Raw genomic sequence first — 27,184 nt, 5'->3', positions numbered from 1 at the left:
GGGACTGGAAGAGATTATGCTGAGTGAAATAAGTGAAGCAGAAAGAGTCAATCTTCATATGGTTTCACTTATTTGTGGAGCATAAGAAATAACACGGAGGACATGGGGAGATGGAGAGGAGAAGGGAGTTGGGGGAAATTGGAGGGGGAGATGAACCATGAGAGACTGTGGACTCTGAAAAACAATCTGAGGGTTTTGGAGGGGCGGGGGGTAGGAAGGTGGGTGAGCCTGGTGGTGGGTATTGTGGAGGGCACGTATTGCATGGAGCACTGGGTGTGGTGCATAAACAATGAATTTTAGTACACTGAAAAGTAATTAAAAAAATAAAAATTTAAAAAACAAAAAAATTAAAAAAAAATTTTGTAAAACCTCTCCAACGTTGGGGGAAGTAAAGTTATCACAGATAAGACACCAAAACCGTAAGCTGTAAAAACAAAAATGAAAACAACAACAACAAAACTAAGCTAAACACAAACCCAAAGATAAACGGACATCATCAGTTTTTAAACCTTTTCCAAAAGACAATCTCAAAAAGAAAAAGGTAGCCATGGGCCACGAGGAAATCCTGACAGACATCCAACAAAGCACATGAATCCAGAAGATGGGAAGAACTCTTCCAACTCAAGAAGATGATTAAAAATTGGCAAAAGATGGGAACAGCCGCTTCACCGAAGAAGTTATGCAAATGCACAGTGAACACGTAAAGAGACGCTCAACGTGATTAGCCATCCCGGAAACGTAAACTCAAAGCACTATGAGATACCACTGTATACTCGTGAAAATTGCTGGCGTTAGAAAAGACGGAAAACATCCAAGAGCGAGGCTACGGGGCGACCACATCTTTCACACGTTGTTGATGGGGATGGGAAATGGTGTTACCACTTTGAAAACAAGTTTGGCAGTTTTTGTTTGTTTGTTTTTTAAAGATTTTATTTATTTATTTGACAGCGATCACAGGTAGGCAGAGAGGCAAGCAGGAGCAGGTGGTGGGGGAGAAGCAGTCTCTCTGCTGAGCAGAGAGCCCGATGCGAGACTTGATCCCAGGAACATGAGATCATGACCTGAGCCGAAGGCAGAGGCTTAACCCACTGAGCCACCCCGGCGCCCTGAGTCTGGCAGTCTCTTATCGAGACAGACATTCATTTAACATATGAGCCAGCAACTCCACTCTGAGGCATTCACCCAGGAGACATAAAAACATACAGACTTGCACACGAACATTCGCAAGAGCTTTGAGCACCATAGCTCAGAACTGGAGACAGCCCACAGCCCCACAGGCTGTCCGCCGGTGAACGGACAAACATGGCCCATCCCCACCACGGAATACTGCTCAGTAGTAACAAGTAGTTATGTACAAGCGGTAAATAACAAGTACCTCTTTGCACAGTGACTTGAATAAAGCTCAAAAACATTATGCTGAGTGAAAGACCAGACCAGAGAGAGTACATACTGTATGATTTCATGTATAAAAAACCCCAGCAGGGGCACCTGGGTGGCTCAGTGGGTTAAGCCACTGCCTTCGGCTCAGGTCATGATCTCAGGGTCCTGGGATCAAGTCCCGCATCGGGCTCTCTGCTCCACAGGGAGCCTGCTTCCTCCTCTCTCTCTCTGCCTGCTTGTGATCTCTGTCAAATAAAAAAATAAAATCTTTAAAAAAAAAAAAAAAAAAAAACCAGCAAAGAAAAGTCTAGTGAGAAGCAACGGATGGCAGACCAAGGGTTGCCCCAGAATCAGGCTGGCCGGGAACAGGGCACAAGGGAATGTTCTGGGGTACCGCCAATGTTCGACAATGTGGTGATGCCCACATGGGAGTGTCCACCTGTCGAAGCTCAGAATCATACAAATAAAACACATGTGTTTTATTTTAGGTAAATTACACCTCAATAAAACTGATAAAGAACAACAACAAAAAAAAAAGGGTTAGAATTTTTAAAACAAAGAGAAGAGGTACAGGGAGCCAGCAGGGACTGCGAACAGCAGCCGGCAGTGTGGACTCCGGGTCCTCCCTCTGCTCGGCGGGCAGCTGACACCAAGGGGAGAAGCAACACCTGAGAATTCACATTCCGCTTTTTTTTTTTTTTTTAAGATTTTATTTATTTATTAGAGAGGGAGATCATAAGTAGGCAGAGAGGCAGGCAGAGAGAGGGAGGGAAGCAGGCTCCCCACTAACCAGAGCCCGATGTGAGGCTCGATCTCAGAACCCTGGGATCATGACCTGAGCCAAGGGCAGAGGCTTAACCCACTGAGCCACCCAGGAACCCCCACATTCAACTTTTTAAAGTGCCCCCCCAGCAATTTCTGATACCTACAAAAGAATATAACATTTATATAAGTTATGAAGCATGATGAATTAGCAATCCTAAACCCACCTACTCTACCAGCTAAAGCTTTTCAAATACCACTGAAACTAGCCACGTGCTCCTCTCCACCCAAGGGAAACCATCATCCTGCAGTCGGTGCGTTTTCTAACTCAAACCTTCTGCGGGATAGGAAAAGCTGGGAACGTGCCCACCAGGACAAGGACTGCACTTCTCAGCCTCTTGTGCAGAGGGTGTAGCCGTGGGTCCTTAGAAGGCTGACCCTTCTCCCTCCTGTCCCTCCTCGTGCTGGCTGGACGGCAGAAGGGACAGCTGGGGCTGGAGCTGTCCCACCGGAGCACAGACCGGCTGCCGGCCAGGTGTCGGGGTGCAGAGCACATTCACAGAACTGAGGAATAGTCTTCCATCTCGTTTAAGGGCACTCTTGTCTTGGGTTTCCTGTTATTTGTTGCAGAAACTTGTAAAACGAACACAGGCTGCACTGTGGGCAAAGATACAATCCTACCTACCACCAGCACCAGAGACGCTTTCAGCGGCCTAAGAACCTGAAGGCTTGGCTTCCTTTACTTGGTTCTTTCCTGCGACACTTGCCCTCCTCAGTGTCTCCAAATAGCACTTCTGCGGCACCCGCATGGCACCGCAATGGGGGAACCACAAAGCACAGAACACACAGGGTGCTCGCTCTTGAAATGCTAAACCACTTATTAAACCAATCACATGGACAAAAGAAAAAATATAATCTCCTAGAAATTAGAGAAATACTTCCTTCAATACACAAGCCAAACCCTCCTATGTAAGTCAAAAGCGAGACGTGCCTTCGTAAATTCCGAAAGCTGTCCCCATCGCCCCCAGCAAGATGGCACGGGTTAGTCCTCGCTGGACTCCCGCAAGCACTGGGCTTTCCTCTAAATGGTCAAACGGCGGCCTCCCGAAGGCAAGGCCCGTCCTCCGCTCCCACAGCCCGCATGGCCTAGCACACGGGAGGCCCCACTCGCTGGCTGCCTGGGAAGCCCCCCAGCCCCGCTGGCGGTATTACAGGAACAGCCTGTCAATTCCCACGCACATCTCCACTACCACCCACCCATTCAACAAGCACTTTCAGGGCTGAGGCTGAGTGTTGGGCTACAGAGCTTGAAAAAAGAAAAAAAGCCTCTAATTCCAGGAACTCCGACATAAAAGACAAGTGAATACACACTTAAGGGTAGTATGGCAGGAAACGGGGGACTGAGCGCAGGCCAAAGGGAACCTCCGTCCTGCCGGAACAGAGGCATCTGAGAGCGTCCCTGGAGGAGCTGGCGGCTGCCCCTGACCCTGAGGGACAGCAACGAGCTGGCCGGGCAAAGAGGGGAAGGCGCTCCGGCAGAGCATCTGGACAGCCCCTCACACACTCCCAGAACACCTTCCCGAACTCTCCACGCAGCATCCTCTCAGATGATCCCAGTAATTTTCATATTAGTCTAAGAATAATATGGTCAGACAGGTAATACAGCCTCAAGAATGATTAGGTGACACATTTTGATGTAAAAAAAGAAAAATCAATATACTTCTGACGGTCCATATGCCTTTGCCTTAGCCTGGTTGCTCTTACCTGTCTTGGCTGGTCAATGGACTGACCATGTCCCCCTCCGCCCACCCAGTTAAGCCTCTCCCGAGGTCTGAGGTGCCCCTTGGCCTCATCTGCACCACTGGCTTCACCTGGACCTACTTTGCAGGCACCGCTTTTTGCTTAACTGCCTTTTCTGCTCAACAAGAAAAACTAGAGAAAGCAACCAAGTCTTATTAATCACTTCACCGCAGAGGTCTAGCACAGTGCCTGGCCCACAGCAGGAATAAAATAATAAATGCTTGCTCAGTGAATGAAGATATTCAAGGTACGTATAGGTGCTAAACAGGGCTATGAAGAAGCACAGTGAGAAAGAACCCACACTCTTGAGATTTCTAATCAAATGTCAAAGCCTTTCAATAACCTCACACACGTACATCCTAATTGAAGCTATACAGGTCACTCTTTGAAAGACCTAAGCTGGTTAACAAAGACAGTGAGGGAAGATATTTAAGCCTAAGAAAAAAAATATTATCCTACAAAATTTACAATGGCCCTGCCTAAATCTCAAAGCTACCTTGCTTCTTGTTTCTTTGGGAGGAAAGAAGAAAAATCAGCTTGCAGCAAATCAATCAAGCACTTATCAGAACTTGACGTGCAGGACTGGGTAGGCGCTGTGGATATACACAGGTACCGATTCCTGATTCAAAGCTGGACAAAAAGAGGGGCACCTGGGTGGCTCAGTGGGTTGAGCCGCTGCCTTCGGCTCGGGTCATGATCTCAGGGTCCTGGGATGGAGTCTCTGCTCAGCGGGGAGCCTGCTTCCTCCTCTCTCTCTCTGCCTGCCTCTCTGCCTACTTGTGATCTCTCTCTGTCAAATAAATAAATAAAATCTTTAAAAAAAAAAAAAAAAAAGCTGGACAAAAAGAAAGCAAAACGAGAAGCAGAGAACATCAGATTTGCTCTCGAATCCCAGTCTGACTTTTCCAGAGCTCTGCCTGACTTTCCTCTGAGCCCTGACAACACTGGTTTATTCTCACACCAGGTGACATGAAGCTTCCCCTCAATGTCAACCTCCTACCGCTTTCACAAAGACTTCTCTGACTTCTCTAGCCCACATTAATTTTTCTCTTTTCTGTATTCTTACGGAATTTCTTGTCTGCATAATTAATTTTGGCATTAAATCACAATGTCTTTGATTATTATCCTTTTCTTAAGAGTTCATCTTTTCTCTCCCAGAGAGCCTGTAAGATTTTTAAGGATCATGTTTTGTATCTCTGATGACACACAGTAGATGCTTAGCAAACACGGGCAGACTGACCTGGTGCCTTTACGGCAGGTGTCCAAGTTCCCTTTGCTGACACAGGCATTTACCACCAGCTCAAGGTCAACCACATTCACCAAAGAGCAGAGACACCAAAAGAGGTACAGGGTGGGACATCTGCCACCAAAGCAGAAGGGCCAGTGGATCCAGAGGAGATCATCCAAGAGCACCGGGCTCCCCGGGGCTGTCTTGAAAAAGCTTACCCCTCCCCAAGATGTGAGCATTGGGGACTGAGCCCAGAGAATCCCATTTTCTAGGCTAAGGTTCAGAGATGGAGTATCTGCCCTTAAAGAGCCAAGACATGGAAAGAAAGGGCTCTGGATGTGAAATGGGCAGGAATACACACGAGCGGAGGCCATAAATCCCTCCCAGGACGCAGACAATGCCTCGGTGATAAGCATACAGATTGCACACCTAGTTCAGAAACTCCCCTGAGTTTGCTTGTAATTAAGGGGGTTAGAAAGGTAAAAAAAATATATAAACCCAATTAATCATTTAAATATTTAAAGTCAGATTTTTTCCTCACTCCAGGATTAGTATATTTCATAACGCAGGCAGCAGACAGCCCTGGTTTTTACTGGGGTTCATTTTAGAGCATGTTTAAACTAGTCAGATTGAGTGATGCTTCCAGCAACTAATCGCATGTCAAATAAAAGATATTTTATGTAATAAATTACCGCTACAAGTAATTCAAATGTCATTTATCAGTTTTATTATCAGTCAGGCAAAGTCTTGTTTCTCTATATTAATCAAAATCAAGCTTTTTTTTTTTTTTTTTTCCTTTTGAACAGTTTTGACACCTCTTGGCAAAAGTACAGAAGTGAAGAGGTAGAGTCACCCCCGGAGCTGGAAGGAGCGGTGTAACAGTACAAGAGGAACGAAGCTCGACAATGACAAGCAGAAACTTCAGGAATTTAAAATTGCCATTACCATTGTTTTTATACTAGCGTCAAAGCAGGAAGGAGTCTGTCTCTAAGAAGATGTATTTTATTTTTAGGGCTGGGAGACTCTTAAAAATACTCCTACCTAAATACCTAAACGTGTAATGCTTCTTCTCAGAGAGACCTGGACAGAAGAATCTAGATGACGGCACTGTCCCCCTCCACCCCCCCTTCTTCTCTTTCAGAAGGACCAACAGTTTAACCCCTTGTGCCTACCAAAAGTAGACGTGCGCATGAGGTTTTAGGCCAACTCTGTGACCAACCAGAACAATTTGTTCTGAGCAAGAAGTTTCCAAGTAGCCGAGAGACCTGTTTGGTTTTAAGCCATGGAGGAAGCAGCTGGAATAGAACAGATGTGCGTCTTAGAAAATTCTGCACCCCAGCTGCCACTGTCTGTCCTCAACAAATCCCATTAAATGGCTGGGCCCAGGGACACAACTAAAGAAAATGTGTGGAGACCTAGTCTTTGGATAGAAGGAAACATGGAGAGTATGTTTAGTGACCCAAAACAAACACAAGAGATGCGAAAGAATGCTGGCCAGGAAGGAGATGTGAGTCCCAGGCCGACAAGTGGTCGCTCCTGACTCAGTAGATCCAGTGCAAGGCTTACCGCTGAGCACCATTTCTTGAGTCTCAGAGGTCAGAGGATGCCAGTAGTCTGTGAGACAAGGTGACTAAGGATGAAATGAACTTGAATTCGTGTTCCCTGACCTCGCCCATTCAGCCTTATCCAGAAAGCAAAAGGAGATGTCTAACTGAGATCTGTGACACCATAACCCACCACCGGCCCCCTGCACTGCCTGAGCCCATAAGGATGGCAAAGGAAGGGGCCAGACCACGTGCTGGGGTCCAAACAAGCCTGGGCTTGGAAGGCATTTTGTTATGCCTCCCAAAATCTGACACCTAACACTGTTTTAAATTAACAAGTTTTGAAAAAATAAAACTTCCGAGATAGAAAATTAAAATGAAGACAATTACAGAAAAGGCATTTTGAAAGACAACAGATCCAAGGCTGAGTTATGTTAAAGACATGAAACTTGAGCTATTTTCCACCACTCTGAAGTGAATTTTAATCTTTTTTGACTTCTCATAAGTGACTTAAAGAAGGGGTTCTAGCCGTATTTTGGAGATTGTACATTTATTGCTAGTTTGAAGAAGCATTATTCCTCAAAGAGCTTCACTTAAAAACAACATGGGTATGTTCTCATGTACTAATTAAAAGCTAACTCAAAAAGGACCTTTACATTTAATTTGAAGTTCTCTAAGAGACTGTCACCACACAAATATACATGGTATAGCCAGGAGAAGGGAGGAAGGAAGGAGCCACCCCAAATCTACTAATATTAACTTTAAAAAGTAAAATTAGGAGAGGAGTCATTTCAGTGAGCAAACGAGACCGGGTTCATGAATCAGACGTTCACGTACTTGATGAAGGAGTGACACGCAAAGCATGATGTAAGAAAACAGAAACAGAACCAAGAAATACTTTTATAGACTCTTACTTGTAACCAAAATACTTGAAACAACACAATATACTCATTTATTCTGGTCCCTCGTCTCTTCTTAAATCTTTGTCACATACTTAAAAGTTTGTCTAGGAGAGGATTTGGGTGTGGCACATTCCTTTGGAAAAACCCAAGAGCTAGTCTACCAGTCCCGGTTAAACCCCCCTGGCTTTCTGAGTCTGGGAGCTGGGAAGCACTGCTCTTTGGCCAGAATCCTGAACCCCAGTCAAGGTCAAAGCAGGAGACTGAGCGGATGACTTACTGTACGGCTGAGAAATGAGGTGAGGGGGCTGGACAGGAACCACCTGTGTGGCCGGGCCCAAGGACGGAGGCTCATCGGCAGCCGTGCCCGACTGCTGGAAAGCCAAATCAATCTCTTCATCTGTCAGCCCTGGGGGGAGAAGAGGACATAATTGCAGGTGAATACCTTTTGCCACTGTCCCTGGACGCAACGAAATCTTCATTGAGAAAAGACCCTGAGAGCCACAGAGTGCCTAGCATCCTGGTAAGTTTCCTCTCCGATTTCGGATTCTCCGGAACCTCTCTCAGTTGCAATTTAACCTTAAGCGACAGAATATTAGCCTCCACACTGCTTCCAAATGTGGCTCATTCAATTTCCTTAATTTATCCTTGAGTTTATTGCTGCTTTTGAAGTCGCTCCGTACTGCAATTCTCCATTCTTCCCCCGAAAACAGATACCATCAACTGCAAATGTGACTCATTTTAATCTGTAATGGTGTTAAAAAAAGAGGGGGAAAAACTAACAATAATGCATGAAAACAGACAGGGAAACAAAAAACTAATTATTGGGTGAGACGACTAATTAGTCTCGATCGTTTCCGAAGACGGGAATAATTTGCTTTATTTTATGACAAATGCAGAAATAAAAAGAAAAATCAGGACTGACTGTGATTAGTATGAATGGGATATAGAATGTAAAGAAGAAAATAAAACAAGAAAACAGATCAAAACAAGGCCAGGCCCAAACTTTCAGATGGTTATTGCTCTAGCCTAGCACAGGCTGCCTGTACCGCCCTTGGCTAGCTTTTCCGCTTCTCTTTGTCTTAATCCTCCCGACACCAGCGCGCTGTGCTCAGGACGGGCCGGGAACGGCAGGGCGCCATCTGCAGTGGCCGCCGGGTGTGGCGAGGATCTGCCCATGGGAGAGTAACAGGCCGGGATGGGCCGGACGAGACCCCACTTCCAGGGCGAGACCCCACTTCCAGGGGGCACAGGGCTGCGGCCGACTGGGGACGCTGGCCCTGTGGGAAGAGGACGAGCGAGCCCACCCACCGAAGAGCAGGAACAGGTGTGGTGCACAGGTGTGAGAAAGACTTGCCCGCAAGGCCGGTCCCAGAAGTGGATACAGCGGGTACAAGAGTGTTGGGGCCACCGAGCGCGGGAGCAGCAGCAGGGACGTATCGCTAAGTCTGCAGACACCCCTCTGGCCCGGGATTCCAGGAATCCCAGGATCCAGGGCGGCTGCCAGACAGAGCCTTTACACGAGGACCGAGAGCTTCTCCCCACCTGGCAGCCCACAGCACAGTGGATCCGTCCCGGGGTGGGGGGGAGAGGAAGTACACGGAGGACCGGCATCTTCCAGCTTCGGCGCTGCACACTTTGTGCCAAGCGGCTGACAGATGGGACACATTAATGCTCCGAAGCCCAACGCTGCCCACACCACACTGGCGTGTGGCAGGCTGAGCGCCTCTGCCGCTTCTCAGGTGGGCGACAAGGCCTGAACTACTCTGACTGCGGGCCCTGCCCCTCCCTGCGCTGAGCAGTTGAGGACTGTGCCCCCTTTGAAACCGCGGCCCCGCCCCCCCCCCCCCCCCCCCCCCCCCCCCCCCTTCCCCCCCGGCCCCCCCCCCCCCCCCCCCCCGCACCCAGGGGAGCCAGCCAGTGGTGGGCAAGGCCGCCCCTCTGGGAAGCCGGAGTGCTGCTGGCCCTCCTCCCCCCAACAGCTCTCCACGCATTGCCCGGGCAGACGAAAAGGCCAGCGCCCAGCACCTTCAAGTACAAAAGTATGCAGGGCTGTACTGGGCCACTCCTCCTACCAAATTCCCGGCTTGCCCCAAAGGCCTCCAGAGAGAAACGGGGGCAGGACAGACGGGCAGGAACCCCGAGCTTGTGTCTCTCAGGTTCCATCCAGCTTGGAGGCCCGGCCCTCAACTTCCAAAGGGGAAGGGGAACCCCCTTCAGAGTTCTGGGAGCAAAGACCCGGTTTTAACGAGTTCATCATCAGCCGCAGGAGAAGCAGGCACGCCTGCGGCATGGGCGGGGACGGGTGGTGACCAGTACACCCCGGGATTTCATAAACCTGGTGGTTCGTGTGCCTTGTCAGCCGCTGGCTGCAAATGAGGATAATTTTCCCAAAAGGAGCATTCAGTTGCTTTCTCATTTTCCCTTTTGGCTCTTTCAAATATAAACAAGTACGATAACGGTTAACGCTGGGGAAATATACAGTAAGTCACGGCTGTGCTGCGGAGCTGGTTAAAGGGACAGCGCTCCCTGCCCGTTGCTCTGCCCTCTGGCCCACAGCTCTTACAAAGCCTATTTTCCTAATAAAACATGTTCCTTGCATTATTGCGGCCGAGCCCACTAGTGAGGCCGCGGTTTAAAGGGCATCAGCACTTCCTTCCAAGCTCTTGTTTTTCAGAGACCTTATCATTTGATGCTCTAAATTTACATTGGCTGGAATTCTGATATCCCCAGTCCTCCGGAGAGCCAGGATTTTGATTTAGTTACATAAAATGAATCACTTTTCTTCTTGTAAAAAAAAAGAAAAGAAAAAAGCATTTTCATGATCTCACTGAGTAATATAATTTCAGAGCTGGACCATGATCCTAGCCACTGCGCTCATTTAACAGATAAAGAACAACAACTAAGCCCAAGGAGGGGGAAAACATGCCTCAGAACCCACGAGGCAGGGCACGGTGCTGCCAGCTTGACAACCCGCGGCTCCACGGCTCTCTCTCTGGGGCCTGGTGACTGCCCCTCTAGCACAGAAACAACAAACGGCAGCTTCTGAGACCATGTCTTAAGTCTTCAAGCTTGTGAGAGGTTGAGAGAAGCACTAGAGGGTTTCTCTGAGCCCCACCTGGCACCCCCATCCCCAGGTGAGGGCTGACGAATGGCGCTGGGAGCCTAGAGACCAAAACAGCACAGGAACAGAACGCCTGCATCCTATCTGCAAATGACACTGGGACAACTTTTTGTACAACTCCGGAACCACAAGGGTAGTGTCCCCGCATCGTTCTAATATTCTAACTCCCAGGAAATCCGGAGGCCTCTCCCAGACGGGTGCCCATGCTTCCCTCAGAGCCCCCTTCCTCGGAGTGTCCCCAGGTCGGGGGCACTGGCCAGCCAGGTTCAGGCTCAGGTTCAGGACTCTCTCAACTCAGGGGACTCATATGGGACTCACGGAGACTCGGCTGGAAGGGGTGTCATCTCCTTCAGAACACAGCAGTTAACTATGCAGTCATGGGCTCCTGGTGCTGAACCGACCCTGCCTTCAGGAAGAGGGACAGCTTCAGGTCCCACACACAGGACATCCAGGTCCCCGCCCGCCCTCATCAGACAAGCGACGGAGAGCTTAGATGGAGACCTTGCAGAATCCTAAAGGTTAAAAGGAATAATAAAGGAAACCGCCAATTGGAAGTGAATTATATTTGGCTGTGAAGGCTGAGGCACAGGCTATATTATAAAAGGCATCTCTGCGTTGTTTACCACCACCCTGACTAATGCAGACCTTTTTTTTGTTGTTGTTTTAAATAATCTCATGCAAATTAGACACACACACTTCCTTCCAGTTGATTGCTATCTGCAAGGAAAAATCTAACCACAGAGGGACCGTGCAAGGGCTGAGCAGAGCAGAGATGGGGGCCAAGGGTGTCGCCGTCCCAGGGCAGGAAAACCTCCTGCCCTCAAGTCTTCCTTCAGCTGCCACCTTTGGAAGAATCAGCCCATTTCGATAAAAGTAAAGCCCAAGATTTTCTTTCAGCTGGAGTATCAGCTTGCATTACGTGGTATCACTAGCACTTTGCATTCAGACGCTTTCAGTAACGTCAACCTCTGCCACTTGCCAATTCCAAGAGCTACCAGCCCTGGTCTGTGACAGTTAAAACGTATCATTGACAGAGAATCAAACTAAAAGTCCCGCTCAGGTATTCTGTCCTCTCACTAGCTTTAGCCAACAGGAGGAGAAAGGAGTGAGGGTACCTGTCCAAAGTGAGAAGGCCAGGACGCCTGCCTCTGAGAGGCAGTGTCATTTCACCTTTAAGACCGCAGATGTCTGGGGGCGCCTGGGTGGCTCAGTCGGTGAAGCGTCTGCCTTCGGCTCAAGTCATGATCCCAGGGTCCTGGGATCGAGCCACACGTCCGGCTCTCTCTCAGCAGGGGCATCTGCTTCTCCCTCTGCCCCTACCACTGCTCATTCTCTCTCTCTCTCTCTCTCAAATAAGTAAAATCTTTGAAATTTAAAAAAAAAAAAAAAAAAAAAAGGAAAGAAAAAAAGACCACAGCTGCCTGACTGGCAAAACTGAGAGCTCTCAGTGCACATTGTGCAAACGAAGGTCCCAGGCACCAGCCATCAGGGTGGATTCCCTGTTCTCGGTTGTCTGGAATCTACTTCCATAACCAGTGCCCTTTACAAGGAGACGGCTGCTGCCCCTGTGCAGGAGCTGGCCAAAGATTTCTTCTCCAATGCTTTCTCCAGGGTGGGATTCTTTTCAAAGAACAGAGCAAGCAAGCTACAAGCTATTGATTAATAAAGCCCCTTGTACTGCTGCGGGCAACTGAAGTGCCTTGGGGCTACCACACCTGCTTATTTGTATCCCCTAGAAAATACGCAGATTTGTTTTCTTTTTCTAGAGGTTTCGGTTCAAATGCAAATAAAACCAAACGGGTTGACTTAGTGAGCTGCAGCCTGCTGGCTCGGAGCACAAGGCTGCAGGTCCTTTCCCACGGACTCAGATAAAACTGGGCACCGGGAAGAGCTTTTCCCTGCAGGACGGGCAGTGCATGGGCTTCTCAGAATAAGTCACCTCGGTGCTGTCCCCAGTGACCGCAGAGCACTGCCACAGGGCCTGGCCCATTTCAGGTGAAGCAGAGAGACAGGTGACAGCAGACAGCAGCATTCTCTGCATCTTGTAGGTCAAACAACGACCGGGACAGCGGGGTTGGGAATAGTTTGGAAATAAGCAAGGTAATGAACACCCGACAGCACCTTCCAGCCAGACCTGAGTTTTATAATAAAAATGTCAAGTCTGGCTGGGATTAGGGAAGAGGGCCAGAGGGCCGGCAGCAAAGGGCAGCAGCTGCGGGCTGGCCACTGGGGCCATCTTCCTCCCCTGTCACAGTCCGCCCATGTATAGGACTTGGGTGATTCATCTGGGACACGCGGAGACCGTGCGGGGGTCACCTCTCTGAGAACACGACTAGTTATCTCCCCATGTGCACTCTGAGAGGAGATGAGGCAGAGAAGACAGCTGGCTAAAAATACTCCCCAAATTAAAAGAAAAATCAACTCTCTCAGAAAAGGCTTGGGGGGGGAGGGGAAAAAGTATTTTTATTTTATTTTATTAACATTTTGTTGGAACAGTAGAGTACAATAAGGACTCTCAGAGCCTCTAAAAGTCGTTGGATGACCTGTAGACCCCTATTTCCCAGTGCCTTGTATAAAATTGAATTTTTTAAACATAAATTACACGTAATGACGACACTGTAAAAACTAACAGTAATGGAAAGCTGTGCTGTATTTCATTAGCCTGTATTATTCCGTGCCACCTGATCCAGCCGGGCCTTGTTTATGAGTCAGTGTGTTAGCAGATGCCGATGGAAGCATTTGCTTCGACCTTGCTCTTCTCATTGGGGCATGAAATTACGACGGCAGCACCTTGATATTACAGCCATAAATACAGTAAACTGCAAATTTAAGCCAACGGCTCCTATTGTCTCTGAACATAAAGCTGATCGGTATTTATTTAAAAGGAGAACAAAAAAAATATTATATATCACCTTGTTTATGGGGCCTCCCCCACCCACTTTCTTATCCCCTCCCCCAGCCCCCCAACCTGTCTAATTCACTTGGTTAAAATATTAAGCAAATAAGCCAAGTGCTTTCTCCCCTACTGATTAACTATTCCCAAGCGGCTAAAACAGTTTTTGAGAAAACTAGTTCCAAATATCATTACCTCACAAATGAAAGAGTTTTTATAAAAATTGACCTGATGGCAGGGCCGGTCTCCACCATCCTGACACTAATACGTAAATGCAGACACAAGATATGAGACTTTCCTGTCTCCTTAAACGAGGAAAGTTCAAACAACAGGAGAAAAGTTGCTGGTGATGCCCTGAAATTGAATGTCCTCACAGTACCCTTCTAAAAATCGTTAGGTAGAAATGCTATTTGAAAAGGCAGCAAAACACTGCCTCCTGCCACCTAAGGAAAGAAAGAAAGATACCCAACCATGAATATAATTCTCATCTCAACACAGGGAGCCGGGGGACCTCTCATTAAAACTTGCACCAACCCCGTCCTTATCCCAGTGAACCATAAAGACAATATATCCTTTAAATACATTAAATGTGCAAGAAAAATAAACACAAAGACAAAAGGACACTGGATATCACCCAGCACGTCTCCTAGTATAAATCACTGAGTAAAAAGCCAGTGCAAAATGTATTGCACTGTTAGCTTTGAGACCGAGGAACCGGGAAGCCTCGCTCCACTGTAAGTCTGAAAGGGAAGGCAGTCTGCTCCCCTGATGTCAGAGGAAGAGGATCCCTCTGTGTCTCAGAGAGGCAGACGAGAGATGTAAAAACTCAGCCAAGTCCAAGTTTGGATGTTTCAAACAGTTGGTGGTGAAAATGCCAGCACACCAGCAGGCAGGCTTTGCAGCCTCCACTAGTGAAGACTGCAGGACTGTCTGAGCCGTGAATTAAATGCAAGTTTCAGGGATCAATTTCACTCCAAATCAGACAGGCTGGGGCCACGGGACCCGGTGCACAGCAGCATCAATGGCCAGGATCACAAGTTTTGTACATTTACTTCGGATACCTTATTCCACAGCCAGATGTACTCCCTCGGAGCCCTAAATTACTTCAGCCACACCAGTCACCGAGCTTAGCTCCTTCCGCCTAAGGAGGAAACTTCCCTATAAAATTTATTGAGCTTCTCTGGGGAGTAGTATAACTGGTGAACAAGACAGAAGTGAGCTGCCCCTTGGTGTAACACAAATTGAGATCTCTCGTATGAAAGACTGGGAGGGTTTCCAATCAGCATCCACAATGTCTATTTTTAGATCTATAGTCTGAAGGTTTTTTTTTTTTTCTTTTAATCCCTCTCCTCTAAATTAAAAACAAAAACAAAACAAAGAGGAGTTGATTTTGTTATTTGATCATCTATTCCAAAGGATTAATAGCACGGCAAATATTGTTGCCGGCTGTGGACGGCAGTATCTACGCCAGCAGGTCCTTGGCAACAGGCTAAGTCAGCCCTGCCACGGTGCACTGAACAAGTCCTGGGGAAGGAACTGTGTCTTTAAAGACCGAAGGGTGTGATAATCGGGAATCATAGCTATTTGAATGCCAAGGGCAGGTAAGCCTATGTTTGTGCATAGGCAGAAAACCCAAATTAATAAGCACTTTTTTTTAAATTTTTTTTTTTTTGATAAGCACTTTTAACTACACTTGAATCCTGCTCCTGTTTTAGAAGAGGCAAAGAAGTACATTTAAAAAAAAAAAAAATTTTTTTTTTCCACCTTTGACATCCAAGCAAGAAATTCAGATCTGGCAGAAAAGCTGAAGCTCATCTGCTTGACCTATTCTTTTCCTTTCCTTCTTCTTCTGTTAAAAATCAAGAGAAAATGATATAGAGAGGGACAGTGACTCACCTACAGCCCCTGGTGAGCCCAGAGGCAGAACCAGATTTTCCACACTGAGTTCTTTTTATGGGGCGGGGGGGTTAAGTAGGAGCAGCCTGACATGCCTGCTCCCCTCTACTATCTGACACAACTAGAATATTTTTGATAAGCAAACTCTTAAAATCAATCACCTCAAAAAGAAAAACAAAAAGAATATATATGACCATAGGAAGAAAACAAGGTAAAAGGTATATAGAACTTCTGCGTTAAAAAAAATAAATATTTGCATCTACACACATAAAAACAAGTCTAGTTAGTCACTGCAGGCATAAAATAGAGAGGACAGAGGTAACTCTGGTTACAGACAGAGAAGGGACTTAGCTGGGGACAGAGGCTGAAGGCAGACTTTACACTGCCTATCCTGAGGAACTGTATTCCATGTGAATATATTTCCAATTCAAAAGTATAAATTATTTTCTTTTTAAAGATTTTATTTATTTGACAGAGATCACAAGCAGGCAGAGAGAGAGGGGGAAGCAGGCTCCCCGCTGAGCAGGGAGCCCGAGATCATGACCTGAGGACCCTGAGACCAATGACCTGAGCCGAAGGCAGAGGCTTTAGCCCACTGAGCCACCCCAGCGCCCCAAAAGGATAAATTACTTTTCAAGAACAAAAAAATATCTAGAAGGGGAGAAAAAAAAAACCAAAACCCTGAATCCGGAGCAAGATCACTTAAAATGGTTATTTATCCCCATTTCCTGGAAGAGAAAAACTAAGATAGAAAAAGGTATAGGGACGAGCCCAGAAACCGATCAGAACGATATCCACATTTTCTAATTTCTTGCTTAACCCATTGTGGCTGTAACCACAGCAGCCAAGTACAAGGTAGCTTGCTTTCTTTCTTCTTTATTTTTAATGTGTGTTTTTAAAAGGCAGGCATCTGTTCTATTTTGACACATCCTGGCCGCCCAAATGTTTCTTTCAGCTCTAAATATTTGCTTCGCCAATGGAAATGTTTCCATCACTGCAACAAAACAAACATTTGCTTTGGGATGGTAGGGACAGCCATAAGCTGTTTCATATGTTACTGATTTGGGAAACAAGTTACTATGGGACGCAAATCAAGGTGGAGATTTTTGTTCCTTACGGAGAACAGTGGCACAAGAGCTCAGTGTACCAAGAAGACACAGTCACTCAGCTGAATGCCGTGACGGTTCAAGGTTTATTTGGGATTTTCTTTAACATCTTGAATCTTAAATATATGATGAAAAGGCTTACTATTTGGCATTCAACTTACTTCCTAAAGTTTTAAATTACTATGCAGCTATCAAACTCTTTTAAAAGTCCTCATGTTAATCTGATATTAACACATTAAAACATTCTATGTCCTAATAGGCCAATACAGTACATAAATTATTTTGTCACCACCTATTTGTGTAGCACAAATGACTTTGGTATTGGTTGCTATAGTCAACATTACTAGCGCAGAGATAAATATTTAGTATTCAACCAAATGCATAAATATTTGAGTGCTTATTTTGCTAGGCAGTGTGAGAACCGAGACCTCATCTTCCCTACCTGTTACATGGCAGCCTCCTTTAGACCTCCTCCAGCCTCAATTTCCTATGCTGAAAGAATATTTTGTCTGTCTTCTATTTATAATATAAAACATGTAATATTGTATAATATATAAACATAAGATCTGTAATACATAGACGTATCTATTGACAGTAAAAATAGCACATCAACTGCAGAACACACAGAAAATAAAAATACGAAAAGTAAAATTCATCCACATTTCCACTCTCCTAGAAATAACAACCAAAATTTATCAAGCCCATGTGTCAAAGAATAATTTAAGGAGTTTTTGTATTTTTAACTGTTTGAATCCCAAACAGGAGCAGGGTCCCATGTCCCTGTGCCCGTGGCCTCTCGTGGGCCTGTGCAGCGTGTAGCCCATGCAGTGAGGGGTGGCAGGGGTAGCCCCTTTGGCTCCCAGTTTACAGGTAAGGAAGCTGAGCTACAGGGACAGTAAGCGGTCTAGCTCAGGTCCCAGTGCCCGCGGGTGGGGATGCTCAGGAATCTGCAGGACTCCAGACAACACAGGGGAAGTATTCCAAACCTCTGTTCATGTTGAAAGCAGACACTGACATCCTGCCCTCGCTCCGGGCGTATCATTCAGACGTGTTGGTAAAGTTATTAAGATTGGATTTCTTCAAAATAAAAATGACTTTTTGGCATGAGAATACCCCAAAGCTGGCAAAGGAAGTGCCAACTGAGAAGTCTGCTGTGGAAGTGCAAACCGAGAAGCTTCTAGAAGATAAGTCAGCACTTTATCTCAACAGTATTAAAAATGTTCAGGGGCGCCTGGGTGGCTCAGTGGGTTGAGCATCCGACTCTTGGTTTCAGCTCAGGTCATGATCTCAGAGTCTTGAGATCAAGCCCCGTGCTGGGTTCTGTGCTCAGTATGACATCTGCTTGAGATTCTCTCTCTCCCTCTGCCTTTGTCCCTCCCCCCTCCAAATAAATAAAATCTTAAAAATAAAAATAAAAATGTTCATAACCCTTTGATTCAACAATTTTGCTTCTAGGAAATAATAAAATAATGTGGTATAAAACTACTGTGCAAAAACGGTTCCTCGCCTTCTTTTTAAGAAAAGCAAAACATTTAAACAACATAAATGTCCAAAGAGGGCTGATTAGACAAATTAGGACACATTTCAGTAATGTGATATTATTCAACTGTGCACATTCTCATGAACAATTTCTGATGGCATGGGAAAATGCTTTTGATACATTAAGACATAAAAAGCAGATGTTATATTCATAGCTTGATCTTAATTACATTTAAAAAAAGAACAAAAGGAAGCAGGAGAGTTGCATCATTTTTAACTTAATCTGAATCCAACTTATACATGTTCAGAAGAGAGAAGGGAATGACACTACAAGCCGCAGGGAGGGCCCACCGTTCCATTCAAGGAGTGTTGTGTTTGCAAGCAGGCATGGCACAGGACGAACGAATTTGCTGTCTGCTCATCAACTCATTCCCACACGCCCCACAGTCGGAGCATCCTGACAGCGGGAACGCTTTCCCCATACATCTTGGCACCCATATGCAAAGCCAACCGTGTCGTCCGGTGTTAAACCAAAGATTTGCTTCAATGGGAAGGAAAATGTGGCCGTACCAGACTTACTAAGAAGCGACACAGCGGTATCCTGCGAAACACCACCTATGGGATTTTTAATAATTGTTTTAGAAATATTCAACAGGTATATTTCCACAGTACAATTCTGCATTCTGAAGATACAAAAGGGAATATAGTGGAAAGCTGTCGCCCTCCCACTCCTGCCAGCTGGCCACGCCGTTAGATCTTCCCAGAGACAACCACTGCTACTCGTTTCTTAGGTGTCTTTTAGAGATAGTTTGTGAATATGAAAGTGCTTTTCCATATCCATATAATGTACATTTTATATGTTAGCGTATATATGCACATGCATATTTTTGGTACAAATAATAACATGGTGTAAACACTATTCTACAAGTTGCTATTTGTAATTAATACATCTTAGGGAGCATTTCTTACTAGCATCTGTAGTGCTCTCTCATTCTACTTACTGACTATAAGGCAATCCATTTTGTGGCTATACCATGATTTATTTCACTTGCTCCCTATTGTACATATACTACAAAGCCCCAAAACAAGTCCTTACATGTACCACTTGTACATGTGCAAGTTGTCCCTGGAAGTGGACTCTGATACGCGCAGCTCTAATTTTGATAAACATCGACGGACCCTCCTGAGAGTGGTTTCCTTCCATTTACTTCCCACCGGCGTGCGTGTGTTTCCCAACTTTGCCTGCATGATGCTATCAAGCTTTTCCTTTGTCATCCTGAAAGGTAAAAGAATAGCCTCATTGTGGTTTTAAGTAAACTTCTGTTGGCTTTCCATATACAGAGAGAGGAGCACACATTTTAAGCAGACCGCTTGATGTATTTTCGCACAGTGAAAACCTCCATGTAGCCACCACCCAGATTAAAAAATTATAATACTAAAACAACAGCCCCTGGGAGCAGCTCTCATGTGTCCTCCCTGTCACCACTGAACTTCTCCCATCATGGATGAAATGTGCCCATTTTTGAACTACATATAAGTAGAACAATTCCAAAAGCATTTTTTCAACATGATGCCTGTGTGATCGCCTGGTTCACTCCCTCTGACTGCCGTACAGGACAACGTATCTGCCTGCTCCACAGCCATGCTGCTGACCACGTTTTTACACACAGACTTGGGAGGGGAACGGCTCAATCACATGGGGTGTGCGTATTCTCAGCCAAACAGACAGTGTCAAGTTTCCAAAGTGGCCACACCAATTTCCACTCACATCAGGAGTGCGGGAGAGTTCTAGCTATTCCTCCCAACACCAAAGTTCAGGGTTTTTCCATTTTGGCCATTCTGGTGGGTGTGAAGTGATTATATCATTCTGAATTGAATCTGCATTTCTCTGATGCCTAATGAGGTTGAACTATCTTTCCGCATACTTACTGTCTTCACTGGGTACAGTGCCATGTACATGTATGTATGGATACGCGCCATTTATCTACAGATGCATAAATACGGTAAGCTGATTAACTGTGTTGTTAGAAACTTGACTGCTGCCTGTGTGTACTATCAGTTAGTAAGAAAGAGGTTTTAAAACTTTCCATTGTGACAGCAGATTTGTCTAGTTCTCCTTTCAGTTCTGTCCATTTTTTGCTTTCTGTATAATCGAGTGATGTTATTTGGTACACACATGCTTAGAAATGTCAAATCTTCCTGGTGATTGATCATTCTGAAATGTCCTTACCTCTCACTCCACTTTGAAGTCTATCTTGTCTGATATTAGTACCTGGTTTCTTTGGTTAGTGTTTGCGTAGTATCTTTTCCCATCATTTTACTCTTAATCCTATGTGTCTTTTCATTAAAGGTATGTTGGATGTAAGCAGCACTGATGGGGGTTAGCTTTTTTTTTTAATCTAATCTTGACAAACTTTGCTTTTATGGGAGTAGTTAGTCTATTTACATCCAAGATGAATACGGAAATTTGGGGGCTTATCTCTTTCATCTCACAATCTGGTTTCCTTTTGATCTGTTTAATGCCCTCCTTTCGCTTTTTGCCAACTTTTTAACTCCGCTTTCCCTTCCACAGGCTTGTAGACAAGGTGATTTTTGATGGATTTCTTCACTACAGTGTTACAAACCTTCCTTTTATAGCTTAGAGGAGAGACTCTCAAACTTTCCCCTCTAATTTCAGCATCCTTTGGTGGACTGTGCATCTGCGATGATAACCACTGTTGCATTTGCCTAATGGGGGATCCTGGATTCTTATGAGTGAACAGGGTCCGAGGCTCAAAGAGTCTGAAACTGATGCCCCAGATGCCACTATACACCCCTGACTTACTATCGTTTCATATAAATGAGAAATGTTACCATTTTGTCAGCAATTCCAACGCTTTCATCCATCCTTCCGCCTGTGTACCGTCACGCATCACATTTATACATGCGTCTTAAACCCCCCAAGAAAGACACTGTGTGATTTTATACAGCCAATATCCATTTCTATTTGTCCCTTCCCTTGCCTGCCTGCATCTCTGCGTCTTCAGGTACGATCACTTTCTTTCTGTCTGAAAACCCCATCAGTGTTCCTTTCAGTGCAGGTGTGCTGGCAATGAACTCCCTCAGTTTTGTTTATCTGGAATATCTGTATTTTCCCTCACTTTTAAAAAAAGTGTTCTACTGTGAAATAATTTCAGGCTTACAGGAGAGGTGCAAGTATAGTACAAAGAAATCTCATATATTTTCCCCCTGGGTTCTTTAAATGTTAAATCTGCTTTATTATTCTCTATCGATCTATCTACCTGGTTTTTTTTTTTTCCCCCTGAACTGTTTAAGACTATGTTACAGACAGGATGCCCCCTCCTCCCTACGTATTTCAGTATTAATTTCCTGACTCTGGGGCAGGGAGTCGGTACTCATATACAACCATAGTACAACTATCAAAATCAAGAAGTTAACACAGTTGAGTTTTTATCTGCAGTTCAGACCTCCCCTCTGAACTCTATTCACATTCATTTGTCTGCCCACCTGTGGCTTCACCTGTATGTCTGACAGAGCCCTCAAATCCACCTAGCTCCTCATCTTGCCCCACCAAGATTAATGGTGACTCCATCCTTCTAGTCACAAGGCCAAAACCCTCAGAGTCATCCTTAACTTCTGCTTCTCTTTCAGATTTCAGATCCGACAAATCAGGATATTCTGCCGGATTTACCACCACGCAACGGCCAGGGATGTGACTGCTCTCTCAGTTTCCATTATTGTTCTCCAACTGCGCGCTCTTACGGCGGCAGCCAAGGTGATCCTGTAAAAGCTTAAGTCAGACCATTTAAGTCCTCTGCTTAAACCCAATGATGGTCTCCATTTTATTAAAAGAGTAAGACCAAAGTCTTCCTGGGGATCAGTGCCGCTCCGCACAGCCTCACCTCCTACCAACGCTGTGTCTTCAGCTCTCGCGGGGACCGGCCTCGCCCGCACTGTGGCCTCCTTTCTGTTCCTAGAATTTGCCGGGCGAGCTCCCACTTCAGGCTCTCGTACAGTTGGTTCCCTTTTCCAGGAACTCTTTCTGCCCAGAAATCTGCATGGCTTGCTTCCTCCTTTTCTTCAAGTTCTTGCTTAAATGTCACCTTGGTGGAGACTTTCCAGACCATTCCATTTAAAATCATAACCTTCTAAGAGCTCTCTATTGCTCTTACTCCCCTTACACTACGGTCACATTTTCTTCCCCTAACGGTCTCCTTTCCTTCCCACCACTAGAATGGAAGCTCCCTGAAGGCAGACATGGGGCCTATTTCATTCTCTGCTATATTCGCAGGACCTAGAATACTGCCTAGATTCTATGGGCACTTACGCAGGTGTTCAACGAAACTGTGCAGAAGAAATATATCAATGGAAGCCCAATATGCAAAACAGCTGCTCAGGTTTGGGGAAAGCCAGCTGGCACATGGAGCAAACCCAGAGTCCGACTTTCTTGACCCCTCTTTGCCCTTGAAACATCTCTTTAGAATCTCCAAGGAGTCCCAGAGGTGAATGTAAAACTGTGTATTCACCCTGCACTATGGCAAACTAGTTTGTTCCCCAGTCGGACAGGCCTTGTACTCTTCAGTCCCCTCCCCTGATGCTCCACGCACCGCACACTCCTTCCAATCCTACTCCAGTCTTGTCCCTTGTCCTGGGTTCTCTCTTCCACCACCGGAGTCTCCTCTGGTCCCCTCCCCTGCCAGATCACATGTCTGCAGTGACTGCCATCTATACAGTATTCCTCTGGTTGTCAAACATAGGTAGCTTTGTAACCTTCCTTTTGTCTTGGATGGCTTTCTAAGGAGTCTAACATTGTTGAACTTTGACTTTTACTGTCTTACTCCCTGCTGTATCCCCAAAGCTTAACATATGGATCAACCTGTCAAGCGCAGTCACTGAACAGTTGTTCAGTGCGTCAGTAAACATGAATAAAGCCTACTGGTATTTAATGGACTGCAGATCGCTAATAACTGAAAGATATACTTATAACATGTGGGGACAATCTCTTTTTTTCTCTCTTTAAAATAAAGTTACGTATATAAAACTCATTACCACTGCCATAATAGGCATGTAACCTTATTTCTGAAGTTCTACCCCACGTGATAAGGCAGGATATAAAATTAAAATATTTAAGAACTGGAAAGAAGATCACAAAATAATCACTTGTAGACAACAGGATTACATATCCAAAAAAAATCAATTCAATAAAAAAGTTTAATGACATAGCTGATTTATAATATATACTTTTAAAAAATTCAAGAGCATTCCTACATACCAGCAACAAGTAATTAAAAATTAAAATGATGATCAATTCCTTTCACAATAGCTACAAGAAATATAAAATTACTGAGTAATCTTAAAGTATGTTAGATCTATACAAAGAAAACCTTGCAAGAGAAGTAAGAATGTTGATGGGGCACCTGGGTGGCTCAGTGGGTTAAATATCTGACTCTTGGTCTCAGCTCAGGTCATGATCTCAAGGTCCAGGGATCGAACCCCACCTCAGGGTCTACGCTGAGTGTGGAGCCTGCCTGAGATCCTCTTTCTCCCTTTTTCCCTCTCTCCCTTCCCCTACCTATCCGTCCCTCAAAGAAAGAAACAAATAAAAATACTGAAATAAATGGAATAGTCTTTTCAAACTAATTTGAAAGATCTGATCAATAAAAATTCCAATTATTTTAAATATTTTCCAAAGTTCCAAAAGGTTATCTTGCATAAGCACATAAGAATGTACAAGTAAGGGAGGCCTGGGTGGCTCAGTCAGTTAAGCGGCTGCCTTCAGCTTGGGTCATGATCTCAGACTCCTGCGCTAGAGCCCCATGTCGGGATTCCCTGCTCAGCGGGGAGTCTGCTTCTCCTTTTCACTCTGTGCTTTCTCTCCCTCCCTCTCTCTCTCTCAAATAAATAACTAATCTTAAAAAAAAAAAAAAAAAGATGTATAAGTAAGAATAAGGAATATTTGAGAGTTCATTCTGTCTCCTCTACTTCTTGGAAATGCGTTTAAACTACCTCCTCTAGGGATTTGTTTCCATATCTCATCAGGGTCTACTCTGAATTAATGTTCTACCACTTTACATATTAAGGGCCTTAATACGATACATATAATTATATGTGCCATATTGTACATATTAACACATTTTATTAGGAATCAATTTCATTTACACCTCCTTGTACCTTCTGTGATGTTGTTCTAATGTTCATCACATATACACATACATGTATGTGCTATAAATCCAAAAGTATCTTCTTCCTTTAGACAACTTTTTTCTTAAGAAAAAAAAATAGTATTTTGTATTCACCCACAAATTTCACATTCCCTATGCTCCTTATTCTGTCTGAGGATCCAAATCTCCTCCTGGTATTAGTTTCTCTTCAGTACAAAGATCTTCCACTGATATCTATTATAATGCATGTCTGCTAGCAACAATCTCTCTTAGCTTTTACTAGAAATACCATTATTCTGTCTTCATATTAACAGATATTTTTGCTGTGTACAGAATTCTAGGTTGATGGTCTTTTTTTTCAGTTTTTAGAAGATGTTATTCTACTGTCTAATGGACTACCTAACTTCTAACTGTAACTCTGACTGCATCATTCTGATCACTGTTCTTTTTTCTTGTCTTTAGTATCCAGCAGCTTCACTATAACATAACATATGTAATTTTCTCTGTATTTATCCTGCTTGAGGTTGGCCATGTTTCCTGGTTGCTCTGTGTGTGCATGTTTTAACCAAAAGTGGAAGTTTTTCAGGCAACATTTCTTCAAATATTTTTTAAAAGATTTTATTTATTTATTTGACAGACAGAGATCACAAGCAGGCAGAGAGGCAGATAGAGAGAGGGGAAAGCAGGCTCCCTGCCAAGCAGAGAGCCCGATGCGGGGCTCAATTTCAGGACCCTGGGATCATGACCTGAACCGAAGGCAGAGGCTTTAACCCATTGAGCCACCCAGGAGCCCTGACACTCCTTCAAGTATTTTTCAGCCTCATTCTTCTCAGATTTGGAGGTTGTGATTACCCGAGTATTAGCCAACATGATCAGTGAAGGTCTGGTCCTATTTTTTCAATCTTTTCTCCTCTCGGTACTCTAGTCTGAATGACTTCTACTGACCTGTCTTTAAGATCACTGATCCTTTCTTCTCTTGTGCCCAGCTGGCTATTAGCCCCATCCAGTGAGATCTCAGTGACAAGTATTATCTTTTTTAATTCTAAGATTTCCCCTGGTTCTTCCTTACAGCTTCCGTATCTACACAGCAACTCCCCACCTCTTCATCCTTTCACCCGTATTTTTCACATATACTCAATGTATTTTCCAGCTATTTTATTTATTTTTTTTTAATTTTTTTTCTTTTTTTTTTTTTTAAAGACTTTATTTATTTATCAGAGGGGGGGGGGGGAGAGCAAGCACAGGCAGACAGAGTGGCAGGCAGAGGCAGAGGGAGAAGCAGGCTCCCTGCCAAGCAAGGAGCCTGATGTGGGACGCGATCCCAGGACACTGGGATCATGACCTGAGCCGAAGGCAGCTGCTTAACCAACTGAGCCACCCAGGCGTCCCAATTTTCCAGCTATTTTAAAGTGTTTTTGTGTGTGCATCTATGAGTCTATTTCTATTGATTCTCACTTCAAGTAAGAGTCGCAGGTTCCTGTTTGCTCATCTTCGCATGTCTAGAAAGTCTTTATTTTATACTGGACATTGTGGATGGTAGGCTATAGAGAGGCTCTGGATCCTGCTGTCTCCTTCTAAAGACCTGAGTGTTATCCTAGTAGGCAGTCAAATTACTGGCAGATCATCTTAATCTGGGGCAGGCCATTTTATACCTATTTCTTTTTTGTGCTTAATCCTTAATCCTAGGGAAAATGCCATAGTCGTAGGCATTTTCTACCTGTTTCCTCCTACTGGGTGCTCCTTCTGCAGATTCAAATGAAAGCCCAAAGGGTTTATGAAGACCCTCTAACCTGATAAGACTCAAGCTCTAAATGCTGCCTTTCCTACAGTAGGTAGCTGCTGAAATCAGCCTGGAACCTAGGACACCTGCCCTGTGCATGGGCAGTTCAGGAGTTAGCCTACAATTTGAAGGGTGTTTCTATGCAGGCTGGTGTTACTCCCTCCAAAGTTCTTCGTCCTGTAATTTCCATTTCTGAGTTCTAGCCAATCTGGCATCTTTGAAATCTATCCCCCAATTCCTCAAACCAACATGGTAGCAGCTTTCTGTTTAACTTCTACTTGCTAAAACCTAACGGACAGAATCCCTCAAGGATAAGGCATACAGAGTTGGCTCTCACCCAAAGTGATTCCTTCTCTCAAGAATCAAATTCACTCCCGGGACGCCTGGGTGGCTCAGTTGGTTAAGCGGCTGCCTTCGGCTCAGGTCATGATCCCAGCATCCTGGGATCGAGTCCCACATCGGGCTCCTTGCTTGGCAGGGAGCCTGCTTCTCCCTCTGCCTCTGCCTGCCACTCTGTCTGCCTGTGCTTGCTCTCGCTTCTCTCTCTATGACAAATAAATAAAATAAAAAATCTTTAAAAAAAAAAAAGAATCAAATTCACTCCCAATTTCTGATTGCATTTGGTTGCTTTTTTTTCCTTCAAATAACATTTTCAAAATATTTTGTCCAGAATTTTTATCTGTTATTGGTGGGAATGTTATTCTGATACAAGCTACTTGGTTATGACTGAAAGCCAGAACTCTAACTCAGAATGTTTTGGTTTTTTTTTTTTTTTTTTTAAGATTTATTTATGTCTTAGAGCGAAAGAGTGCACACATACACAAGCAGGGAAGGGGGAGTAGAAAAGAGAAAAATGTTGAGCAGCCTCCCTGCTGAGCACGAAGCCCGACACTGGGCTTGATCCCACAATCCTGAGATCATGATCTGAGCTAAAATCAAACACTTAACTAAATAAACTACTAAGGTGCCCCCAGAATGTTTCTAGAGGAGAAAAATGATGTAGTGAATTTTGTTCTTGTATATATTAATACTAATGATAAAGATACAGAAATTAAAACATTGTGGCACCTGTGTAAGAGTGTATAGGCCAATAAATACAACAGGTATCTTTGAAAGAGACCTTGTTATATAC

General features: G+C 44.8%; 1 protein-coding gene across 2 annotated transcripts in view; it reads right to left on the bottom strand.

Moving 5' to 3' along the window:
• The window catches only part of PEX14 (peroxisomal biogenesis factor 14), a 139,180-nt gene that overhangs the window by 20,833 nt on the left and 91,163 nt on the right, over window positions 1–27,184 (bottom strand). Inside the window, exon 4 of one of the 2 annotated variants that reach the window (XM_059375379.1) lies at window positions 7,894–8,022. The exons of the other annotated variant lie outside the window; for it this stretch is intronic. Within the exon in view, the coding sequence (XP_059231362.1) occupies window positions 7,894–8,022 (129 nt within the window). The remainder of the gene's footprint in view (window positions 1–7,893; window positions 8,023–27,184) is intronic. 2 annotated transcript variants of the gene reach the window in all.

The sequence above is a fragment of the Mustela nigripes genome, chromosome 14 (genome assembly GCF_022355385.1).
Source record: "Mustela nigripes isolate SB6536 chromosome 14, MUSNIG.SB6536, whole genome shotgun sequence".
NCBI lineage: Eukaryota > Metazoa > Chordata > Mammalia > Carnivora > Mustelidae > Mustela > Mustela nigripes.
This window is presented reverse-complemented; position numbering and strand designations above follow the sequence as displayed.